General features: G+C 36.7%; 1 protein-coding gene across 19 annotated transcripts in view; it reads left to right on the top strand.

Annotated features, from left to right (window-relative positions):
* The window catches only part of ADGRL3 (adhesion G protein-coupled receptor L3), a 757,443-nt gene that overhangs the window by 519,859 nt on the left and 224,937 nt on the right, over positions 1-12,647 (top strand). For all 19 annotated transcript variants that reach the window (XM_053922390.2, XM_045185777.3, XM_053922389.2 and 16 more), the window contains one exon: positions 9,055-9,135. In XM_053922390.2, coding sequence (XP_053778365.1) covers positions 9,055-9,135 — 81 coding nt within the window. The remainder of the gene's footprint in view (positions 1-9,054; positions 9,136-12,647) is intronic.

Here is a 12,647-nt window from a genome sequence, read left to right on the forward strand (position 1 = left end):
AGCCTTGATACTAATGTTTAAAAAAGAGAGAGAGAGACAGAGTAGTACAGAGGAAAGAACATATTACTAGGATTTGTGTAATAACTATTATCCTGTGTCTGCCTCTGCCCTGTGCTAGAGAGAGACCTTCACGGGTGTCCCGTATGTTGTCTGGGCCTATTACTCCTAAATTATAGAAGTGAGTTAGAGGATTTATAAAAAAACCATCCTATCTTTGATATTTTGTTTTGTCTAATTAACTATCTCACTATGTATGGTTGTGTTTTATGCTTACATTTAGTTGCAGTCATCAAGTTATTACAGTGTCTTATAAAATGTTCTCCTATTTCTGATTTAAAAAACGCTGTGTTATCTGTGCTATTGGTAATATTTTATGATGTACATTCTTAATATTGCATATTACATTCTGAGATCCTTAATATAAGGATCTAAATGTAATATAAGTATCTAAATGTATTGTAATGTTTGGTAAGCAGTTGAAGATCTAAATTACCTTTAACAGCAGGCTTGACAAAATGCAGAATATCCATATGTTTTCACATGGCAACAATTCAAATAAATAAATACATGTTTGCGACAGAGAGAGAAAGAGGGAGAGGAAGAGAGGAGAATTTGTTTTAAGAGCATGGAGTAACGCCAGAAAGGAAACATGCGGGAAACAGGAAAGAGAGGCCGTCTGCAGGAGGTCATCGGGTTGGCTATATGCTGTCATTTTGTCCCAGTTGAATATGTACCATGTGCTTGTACTACCTCTTCAGATAATTAGTACAGTTAATAAGAACAGGAATTTTAGAATGAAAATGAATACCAGTTACTAAGTTGTGTATTAGTTTTCTGTCCCTGCTGGAACAAATTACGACAAATTTAAATGCTTACACAATCCAAATTTACTACCTTACGTTACTCTAGTCTCACCAGGCTAAAATCAGTTCTTCATCAAGACTCTGGGAAGGATCCTTGCCGTTTTCAGTTTCTAAAAGTAGCCCCATTCCTTGGTTCTTCCCCTCCCTCCATCTTCAGAGTTAACAATCGCTTGTCTTGCTTTACTCACATAGCATCACTCTGAAGGACTCTTCTGCTTTCCATTTTGACTTCTAAGAGCTCCTGTGGTTACATAGCATCATCTCCACATCTCAACCTTAATCACATCTGCAAAGTCCCATCTGCTATGTGAGAATCTGTCATATTCACAAATTCTGGGAATTAGGAGGTGAGCATATTCAACAGACCATCAATCTGCTTACCAAAATCATAAGCAAAATTTTGAGGTAACTTTTATTCCTAAATCAAACTTGTTCTGGCCGCCAAGGAGCCTTAGGAAGAGCTCCTTGCATGTCCCATACTAATTGACAACTGTAATCGCTGACCACTATGTTCACAGCTTTTCTGATTAGGTTTGTCTTGTTAACCAGTTTTGATTTTTCATCTAGCTTTTCACAGGTCCCTACCCCGAATGCTCACATGTTTAATGGAATAGGCCTTAGTATTAATGGATTCAATAGTATTGTTTTCTTACTCCACTGAATGCCAAACTTGGGCTTTGTACAGTGGTGATAAAGAATGGGAAAGATGTTCTTTGAATAGTGTCAGCAAGGATGTGGAGGAAAGGAACTCTTCATGCACTGTTGGTGGGAATGCAGACTGGTGCAGCGACTGTGGAAAGCAATATGGAGTTAACTAAAAAAAATTGAAAATGAAACTGCCTTATGACCCAAGGATTCCACTTCTGGGAATGTATCTGAAGAACCCTAAAACAGTGATTTGAAAGAATATATACACCCCTGCGTTCATTGCAGTGTTGTTTACAATAGTCAAGATTTAGAAGCTGCCCAAATGCCCATCAGTACATGAGTGGGTAACAAAGCTGGATTACATGTATACAGTGGAGTAGTATTCGGCTGTAAAAAAAGAAGAAAACCTTACTTTTTTCAGCAACATGGATGGACCTGGAGAGTTTTATGCTAAGTGAATAAGCCAGTCAGAGAAAGACAAGTACAATATGGTTTCACTTATATGTGGAATCTAATGAACAAAATAAACTAACAAACAAAATAGAAACAGATTTATAAATACAGAGATCAGACTGACAACTGTCAGAGGGGAGGAGGATTAGGGGGCTGGTTGAAAAAGGTGAAAAGATTAAGCAAAGGAACAATAAACAACTCATAGACAACACTGGTGATTGCCCGAGGGAAAGGGGGTTGGTGAAGTTACAAGGGGGCGAAGGGAGGATAAATGGTGATGGAAGAAGACTTGACGGGGGGTGGTGAACACACAGTACAATATGCAGGTGATGCATTTTAGAATTGTACACCTGAAACCTATATAATTGTGTTAATCAATGTCACCCCAATAAATTCAATACAATTTAAAAAAAGAAAAGAAAAGATGTGAGTATGTGTGTGTGGAGGGTGGGGAGATCCACTTCAGAAGTCCCTTGTCGAGCTTCTAGCAAAGTAATTCAAGTAGATCTGTACTACTGAAACCTACTGCTGTTTTCTTCTGTGTATTATTGTTCAAGTGCAGTTGTCTCCATTTCCCCACCACCACTCTCCCCTGCCCCACTCACCCCCACCCCCTACCCTCAATCCTACCCTCCTTTGGCTTTGTCCATGGGTCCTTTAATCATGTTGAAACCCAATGCTTTTTTAAGTCCTCCATTAAAAAAAAAATCCCAGGAAAAGGATCATATACTTTACTCTCATAGAATGTAACACTTTACACATTGTCTGAGAAACATCATTTTAGAATCCTGATTGTACTGTGATGTAGTCTTTTAGTAATTTAGGTAGCTTAGAAACAGAGCACTAAATATTTTTAAAGTTTTAGAAATTATATTGCATTTGCCTTCTCTTCTCACCCCCATGGATATATTTATTTGATGCGGGGGCAGTGAGCTATATAGTTAAGAACATGGTCTCTGGACTTGAACCCTAATTCCAACCCACCCTGTTGTGTGACCTTGAAAATACACTTTAACCTTATGGAGCTTTAGTTACTTAATTTTTTTTAATGGAAAACAATTTTTACCTCAGACTATTTCTTAGTATTAGGCTCCTAGAAAATAACCATCTTATTAATGTGATCTTCAGTTTTCCAATGTGTCCACTCCTGTTTATTTTTGAAGGATTGTAAAAAACTAGAAATTCAGGGATGATAAGTGCTCTGACTTCTTTTTCCATATATTTTTCTACTTTATGGTTGTAATACTTGCTACAGGAGGTTTTTGAGACTTCATGGAACAATTTTGAAGCGATGCTTCGAAAATGCAGTGTTTGTCATTTGACTACCAAGTCTATTTTTCACGCTTGTGGAAAAGCATTTGTATGGTTTTATAAAATAAATTTTCCTCTATATTTGTGAGCACCTCAAGTTCACCATAAATATAAAGAATTCCTCTAGCCAACAACATTTCAAAACCAGGACAAATGTGATGTTTTGCAGGCTGAAAGGTTTCATTTCTGGTTGATTTCTTCCTGGAAATTGCTGTATTAAATTTTATATTAAATTCAGTTTTTCATAATGTATCTTAGTTTTTAAGTACCATAATGATATTATTATTGTTTTTGAAAGAACTCTTTTGTCTTATAGATACGTACTCAAATAACTTACAGCTGACATTATCCAGTGTCTGGGATTTGCTTCAACATATTCTGGGATGGGGAAGGAGATGTGGGTACAGACAGGTGACAATAGAGACTCTGAATTGACCATTGATGAGGCTGATGGTAGCCATGGGTAGTGGTGGAAAACTTTACCTTCTTCCCTTCTAGGATCTTTGGTTGGCCTAATAATTAAGTTGACATTAGACAGGTAAACAGGAGAAAAACAAATTTCATTTCTAATGTAGAGGAGACCCATCAAAATATGAACTCAAAGGAGTGAATGTAGCAGGAAGCTTTTAGGCTAAGAAACCATATTTTTTTGAAGAACTGACAAGACAAAGGAGTTCAGGTTTGGGGAAGTAGATTGGAGAAGAAGTAACAAGGTTTGTTTATATATCTCCCTTGGCCCTGGATTCCCTACCTTTGTTGATAAGGATGCCTTCTACCCTCTTGGTACAGGGAGGGTACCTTCACATGGGAGGTTTATTTCCCACTTTCAGGGGGAGAGTGGGGTCAGAGGGCCCTTACTGCACTTGCTCTCTCTCAAGAAACTTTAATTCAAAATAACCAATAGGCCAGAGTGGCATATTTTCAAGTGGCATATTCTGCTTCCCTTCATGTGTATTCTTCATTATTTTTTGTACATTTTTGAATTTTTTAAATCATTTTAATCACCTTTTTGCTCACACTCAATCTGTGGTTCCCTGTCCCCTGTTCCTCTTCCTCATCTGATCTGTCGGCATCCACCTATAATGTTCCTCCCGGGCCCCAGCCCGCCGTAGCTTTTCACTAAGTACCACTTGCCTTTCCCTCAGTCTCTGCCTCCTTCAGTACTGTCCCTCATGCCACTAACCTCGGTTAGATGCTGTTGTCGTGCCCTTCTCTGTCATCTTTATCAAGATTACATACCATACTTCACAATCATCGCCTAACCCTGCATCCAGAATGAATTCTCTCAGTGGAGGGGGATTCTATTACCTTGTTCATACGGTATCTTTATTACTGACCACAGAGAGGGACTAGGTTCTGAAGAAATACTTGCTGATTGAAATCGTACACACACACCACAAGAAAGTTACTTGAATTTCACATTACTCTGTTTTCTGTCTCGAGTAATATTCACTGGGGAAAAGTCCATCACTAACCTTTGCTCCTTCATCAGTGACTTTATATACTCAATAAGTCAAGCATGAAGTTGTTTCTCTGCTACCTCTTAGTTAATTAAATTCACTGAAAGTAAGTATGAGTAATAAGATGAAGGGGGAAAGGACACCAAAGAAGGTAGGTATCAAATTGGCAACTTTACAAATATCTTTTTTTAATGATTACTTTTGATTGGCGTTTACATCTTCACCTGAATACTGCCTTTATAAATGCCAGATGGTTATAGTCAGACTGGGATTTGAAGACAAAAAAAAGCAAGCTGCTATAATGCTAGGCACGCCCAACTTTCCGTCAGCACAGACAACACGCTGACCTCTGGTATTTTTCATCCGTAGCTGAGATTATTCTCAACAAGGAAATAAACTTTTTGCGGGGGGGGAGGCTTAGCTACTTTCTGAGTATTAGAAAAACTTTGAAAAATTCGCCATGCCATTCTTAAATGTAGTTTAGTACAGGTTTTCTCAGTCCACGTGGATTATTGTAGCAGGGCAAAGATGCAAAGATGGCACTGGCTACCATGTTAAATATTGTAAAGGAAAATGATAATATTAAAAACCCCAGGATCACAAATCTGAGATCTAATTTAGTTTTCTTAGGGAGGAGAAATGTAATATCTCTAGAAAGTATAATCAAGATCAGAAGTTGAAATTCTAAAGCAAACAAACTAAACAAAGGCATAAAATCTGCCAGGAGGGACATAAACTGTTAAACTTGTTTACAACACTATGTAGAAAATGAGTAAAATTTGAGTTGAAAAAATGGTATAAGCAGAGAAACCAATGAGGGCTTTGTGGTAGTAAAATGGGTTTCTACTTTATGAAAAAAAGTTGTGTTCATATTTCTAATCACATATCTTCATATTTTATTTGTCTTATGCATTGGTCACATGAATGACTATGAATATGTGTAAAATTTTAAATAAATCTGTTAGGAAAAAGCATCCGCTACCAGCTCCATTTCGTTATTTTACTCTCAGTTATTACATTTAGGTTTGCACCCTTATCTATAGTTTTACCTTTATAGTTTCCTATAAAAGTCAGATATTATCTCTTGTCTTCTCTTGAACTCTTCAAATACTGCTGATGGAAATTAAGTTAGGCCTTTTGTGATCATCCTATTTAAAACTGCAACCTGCCCTTCCCAATCCAGGTCCCCTTTAGCCTGTTCTAATTTGTTTCCATTGCCCTTGGCATCCTGTACATATAATATCATTGATCTATTTACTGTGTAAATTGCTTTCTCACTGTCTCCCCCTACATAAGGGTGTGGGTCATCATTCATTTTGTTCTGTGATGTATGTCAATCAACTGAAAAAACTCACCTGTCATGTGTTAGGCACTGAAGTAATATTGATTAATGAATTAATGAATGAAATAATTAATGTATAAAATAATAGCTAAAATTCCTAAGTACTGTACTATGCACTAAGCACTGTTCTAATTACAACATAAGTGCAAAATTAGTCTTCAAAACATCCCTATGAGGTCAGTGCTGTTATAACCCCATTATATGACTGAGGCACACAGAAGTTAAACAGTTTGATAGTTGCTGGCATCAACAACTAACTTATATGGCTAATAGTAATATGGCTAAAAAGTGGCACACTCCAGATACCGACATAGGCATTTATGTTTCCCAGGCACTGTTACGCTAAATTGCCTTTATTTATACACAAAGCCTAATGGGGAAAGTGCATGTTCTCATAAATAACTAGCTCTGGTTCTTTTTAATGTCTCCACACAACTGAAAGATCATGCCTTGCAAATGATGGCTCACTAAGAAAGGCTTCCAAGGGAAGAGAGGATGGGGGTTGTGGGCAATTTTCTGTAGGCTCCTGTAAAGGATTGCCTTTCTTCCTGTTCGCTGACATCACGATTGACAACTGTCACCTCATTTCACTCGTGAATGTCACCAATTTCTCAAGATCATTTCCTTATTCCAAAATGTGGGTTTGAGGCTCTATCAAATATCTTTCTTCAAGCAAATTCTGCGGTTCTGAAGAAGTATATCTATGGTCTGGTATGCAAGTACAGTATTGACAGTAGAAAAAAAGAACAAAAAAAACCTTTTTCTTATACTTAGTTAATTGACAGTAAACTCCATAATTTTTAGTTTTCATTCTGTCAATCAGAACCATCCGCAAACTGAAATCCATTACCACATTTTAGACCGTCCTCTAAATCTTACAGTTTCAGTCACTTCCTACCACTGCGGTGTTCCCTGCCGTGGCTCATCCCCTGCAGTTTGCTAGATTTCTCCTTGGAGAGAGAAGGAAAATTATGGCAGTGTAAGTTTACGACTTGGTTATCAATAATCTCCGTCCTATTCTACTGGCTCTTTAATGTCCCCACTCCCTTTAGGGACATGCACGCTGTGGTCTAGTGCTGCCTAAAGCATCCATATTCAGCACTCTTGGTTTCAGGCTCATCTAGAGACCGGAGACGAATGTGGACTGAAAGGGTCTCTTTACTTCATCCTGAATGGAGGGCTGACATTTTCAAAATCTGTATTTTCAAATGTCACTAAATCACTAAAATCTATACATATTTCTTCTAGGTTTAGCATAGACTTAAAGTCAAAATGCCTCTGGCCTTGCTATTTACTAGGTGCTTGAGCAATTTGCTTAATTTCCTCTACTTCTTTATATGAAAATATTAACTTGGTGCCTACCTTTAAATCCTCATGGTGATGTTGGTTGCATGAAAGGAATGGAGGGTTTTTTGAGTGCATGGCAGTTATTATTATTTATGCTCAAAGCCATGTTCCCCAATTAGACATGAAATCAATATTATTTTATAAGATGAGGTTATGTTGAAGGCATAGAAAGTGAATGATGCTTATTTTCATTTACATGATCAATAAAGTTTCAAACCAATTCATTGGTAGTGACACAGGAACTTAGAAACAAAAATGTTTTTGCAAATAAATATGCAATGTAGGTAAGCGTCAGATGTTTTTATAATTAAGATAATCTGAAGTTTTTAATAAGCTATCTTACACACAAACTGCTGGCAATGCACAATCCCTGTCTTATTTCCTTTATAATAGTACCTTTATTGTTCCACTGAAATGTGGCCAGTGAATGCACAATACTCCAGTTACAATTACGAGGGGCTCTGTATCTTACAGCAACTCCACTGTGTCCGCTGTCAGCTAGAAGAATGCTGGGAGCAACAGCAGCTACTATCAACAGGGAGCCATATTAATTATTTGAAATGTGCCTCATAAGAGGAATCAGCAGTTTATTACAAGTTGAATATTACTTTAAACGGGAAGGTTACTCTAACTGTTATCATAGTCTATGTATCATTAACTTTCCTTGTTTAGGAAAAGAGATTAACAGCCCTGTAAATTGCTGTAGTAAATGTATAAATTATAACTGCATATTCCCATTGTAGAAAGGAAGGAGTGGGTCCTCCAATTCTACTCAAACCTTCTTTCTATAAGGTGGCTTCAGAAATTGAACTGATTTGTGCTTTCTTGTTATAAAACCCAAATTGCTTGCTGGATCACCATTGTACAGACTATAGCTGCTTTGAACATTAGAAAAAAAAAATTAGGGATGTTTTAATATAGCAGTTATTTTAACAAGACTCTCATCCTTCAAATCAACTTTAATACTTTAGCTCATAAGACAGAAAGTACATTACAAATGCAAATGTGAGCTTGCAGAATGCTTTGTAAGCAAGAGAGAATGACTTCGTCTACCTGGTTTTTATATTGTTGTTATTTTTTTCTCATCATATGTAAGAGAACAAGAGTAGTATTTTATTAAAGAATGTAATTAAATCATAAGAATAAAAATTGATTAGGATTGTAAAGTTATTAAAACAAGTACTACTCAAAGTGTTACTTGACATTGATGCCAGTCAGCCATGAAGTGAAGGAATAAAGAATGTTTAGGAAAATGTATCACAGACTCATAGAGTACTTAATGTCTGTTTAATCTAACAATGAAACACTAGGACTTGTATTTTGTCTTTGGTTTTGGTTTTTCCATTCCATTTTTCTTTAATCATTTGAGTTGTATTTTTAAGTGTCACTCCACAATAAAATTATAATTTAACAACAATAGCAACACCAACGACAAAAACTGAATTGTGTAAGAAAGACTGATTTAATCGGTTGATGTTTGGATGACACAATGTTTCTGCATTTGGATAGATCTGTCTGCACTGTATAATGGCTGTTAATTCAGTGTGGAGGGGAGAATGTGACATCATAAAACAGAAAAAGTATAGCGACTTGGCTGCTATGTCTCTAATGTTTATGTTTGGGTCCACAGGACAGGCACATCATGGACAGGTATCGTACATCTCCCCACCAATTCACCTTGACTCTGAGATAGAAAGGCCCCCTGTTAGAGGTGAGTTTTTCTTTTCTTCTTCTTAATTTAAGGAAAATGGAACTCTATTCTTTGAGGAAGGCAATTAATTAAGTTAAAGATAATTGTAAATATGTATTTTACTATGTAGAATCTGTTTAAAAAACAGGGGGAAATGGTGTGTAAGAAACCTGATGACAGAATGAGTCTTATTTATGAACTAAAATGTGAAATATGGTTCTGAGAAATATTTGTAAAGCAAAATAAGAACTAGGGAAGCATAGTGATTCAACTAGTGGAAGCCCAGTTGAGAACCAACCTAGGTTTAGAGATTAGCAGATCACCATTACATTTTTAATTGGAACTTTCTTCTTATATTATCTTATCTTTTTATAAATGAAGATCGCTTAATCTAAGTCATTGACATATTTATTTCCTTACAAATTTATATTTTATATTTCATTATTATTCTCTTAAAAAGTCATTTTAGTATCAGTAGCATTTAGTTTTAATATGCGTAAATTAAAATTATGTGGATACCACCTGTTTAAAGATTTTTTTCAAGAAACTGGTCAAAATAAAAATTAAAATAACATTTATAATTACATAACCTATATACATAATTTGTCTTCCTGCTTTTAAGAAATATTTATTGATTTTGAAACATTTTATAATAAAGCTCATGTGATATAGACATGTCTTTTATTTTATTAATATCAAATATCCTAAGGTTAATTTTTCATTTTAAAGTAATGCAATATATTTTCTTACATCTTCAAAAGTATTAACTGCTTGATGCAATAAAACCATTAGGTTTGATTTTTATGAGCATGTTTTCTATACATGCTTTTTCTTCTGCCAGGAGTCTCTTTTTCTTTTTTACCCGTTAGGTTTTTACCAGTGTTTCAAGGCAATTACCATTATTATTATATTTTATTGTTTATGCTATTATAGTTGTCACTGTTTTTTTCCTCTTAGTCCCCCTCCACCCAACACCTCCTCCCTCAGGCAGTCAATCCCCAAACATGGTCCCTGTGTGTGGGTCAGGCATATATGTTCTCTGATTAATCCTTTCACCTTCTTTTACCCAGCCCCACCCCCTTTCCCTCTGACTGCTGCTAGTCTGTCTCCTGTTAAGCTTTTGTGACTCTTTACTAGGGAGGAGCTAAGTGAATGCCTATTTCCTCAATGCCCCCTGTGCTTGGCTCAGTTTTTACACTTAAGACATTGTGTGTTATTTTTCAGTGTGCATGTTTCCCTTTGTCTTCCATAAGGTCCCTGAGGGCAGAGAGTGTCATAATTATTATTTCTTCTCCAGCCACTGGCCTGTGCTTGGCACATAGTAGGCACTCATACAACCATTTCTAAGTGGCTAAAATTAAAGGTGACGACCCAGGTTTTGAAGGATACATCATCAGTTTTCAAGGAGAAAAGGGAGTGGGGACAAAAGGAGAATCCTGAGAAGAGGGAAGCAGAATGAACTAAAACATAAGTATGTGAGCGTTGTGGTATTTTTAAGGGAATATGCTAAATGCACAGTAAGATGGAAACAGTTCTAAAGGAAAAGACTAGAAAGATGTAATAGGGAAGCTCATGAAGGATTCTGTATCACATGCCAAGGAGTTTGTATTTTATCCTGGAAAAATGATGAAATATTTTTAATTTTTACAAACTCTTCCTAAGTTAGTGGGATGTTACATCCTAACATTATCAGTTCTTGATATGAGAAAAATATCTATGACGTCAGCATAGATGATGAGAGACTGGTAGAGGGAGGCTGTTTCAGTAGGACTGGTAAAAGATGACTGGAAAAGTAGGAATGTGTTGTCAGCAATGGCAGGTCTGGGGAATATTTTGAAGAGACCCAGGGAAAGGAAGAAAAATGCCTCTAAGGTTTTTATATTGATTAACAGCTTGGATGCTATGACATAATCCCTCACCATGAGGAATAGATGACTTTTAAATTGATGCATTGTCTTAGATACGTTAATTCTTAGCAGGATGTTGTTCCTGTGAAAGATGGAAGCCTACTTATGCAAGTTGGTGGCCTTAATGTAATTCAGTTTTTCAGACATGATCTCAGTATGATTTGGGAAGAGTACTGTAAAGTCTTAGATAGGATGTGTAATAATCCACTAAAAGTTAGCGGCTTTAAACAAAAACATTTGCTATAGTTCTCAGAGTTGGTTGTCACGTGCATGCTCACTGGGATGTTTGGCAGTTGGCAGGCAGGTTGGTTTTGCAGGGGAGGGAACTCACATGTGGCAGTCGACCGGATGTCATCTGGGTTGAGGACCATATGGCTCTCATTATCCAGCAGCCTCGTGCAGGCATATTCCCATGGTGATAGGATTTTCAGCAATACCTAGGCAAGTCCCAAAGTTCAGATGTTTTCCAGGACTCCACTTGTGTCCTATGCTCTGTGTCTCATTGGCCAAAACAAGTCAGCCAACCCCAGACTTCAGAGATAGACTCCATTTCACAAGCCGAAGGAACTTGAATACAGAAAGAGGGATTTAGACCATTTCAAACAACCATAATTAGTCAGATAAAGAGTAAAATAAATTGAGAATGAGGTAAGACAAAAACTGACTGATAAAAAAAGGATTTAGAGTTAATACACTTAAACTTGGGAATTCTAGAATTTTCTTTAGTTTACTCAACTAGTACACAGAAGATCAGATATAAGGACTTCACAGTGTCTTTTGGTGAAGATTAGGGGTGATATAGAATAAAGTCTGGCATCTTGCAGGCCCTAGATAAGATGTGGCTATTACTCTGTAATTTTGGGTTCTTTGCAGAAACATACGGGGAGAAATTGGGCTTCAGAGCCAAGCAGACCAGCATGACCTTAGAATGATTGTCTTGTTACCTTCTAGTTCTCATATCATTTCCCTGCTTATACTGACCCGGAGACCCTCCTTAACTGCATGGTGATTACTGGTATTGCAGCTATAGTCACTAGCTCATGTGCTGTACTACTACAGTTCAAAAATAATAGTATAATTAGATCAAGAGGTTTGTAAGAATCACCAAAATAACATTGCAAAAATCATTGCTTTTTTTCTTAAATCTAGTATTCTACTTCTAAAATAATGTTGAGAATGGAATAGATATGGCATAATACCATTACCTTGGAAACATGAGTATTTCCTTTCAACTTTCAACTATCACCCATCATCCTTAATTACTATTTTAAGTCATACTGTAAACTGTTGTTGGAATTTACATGCAGCCAAATTTTACAAAAGAACTCTACTATATATCTATTTATGTATATCTATATCTATAATAGTATGCCCCAGCTGGTGTGGCTCAGTGGATTGAGTGCCGGCCTGTGAACCAAAGGGTTGCCAGTTTAATTCCCACTCAGGGCACATGCCTGGGTCAGGGCCAGGGCCCTAGCCATGGTCACGTGAAAGGCAACCACACATTGATGTTTCTCTCCCTCCCTTTCTCCCTCCCTTCCCCTCTGCCTAAAAATAAATAAAAATAAATAAAATATTTTAAAGAATATTAGTCTTTCTAGAAGGCATCCAGCCATGTAATATGAA

The sequence above is a fragment of the Desmodus rotundus genome, chromosome 4, assembly GCF_022682495.2.
Source record: "Desmodus rotundus isolate HL8 chromosome 4, HLdesRot8A.1, whole genome shotgun sequence".
NCBI lineage: Eukaryota > Metazoa > Chordata > Mammalia > Chiroptera > Phyllostomidae > Desmodus > Desmodus rotundus.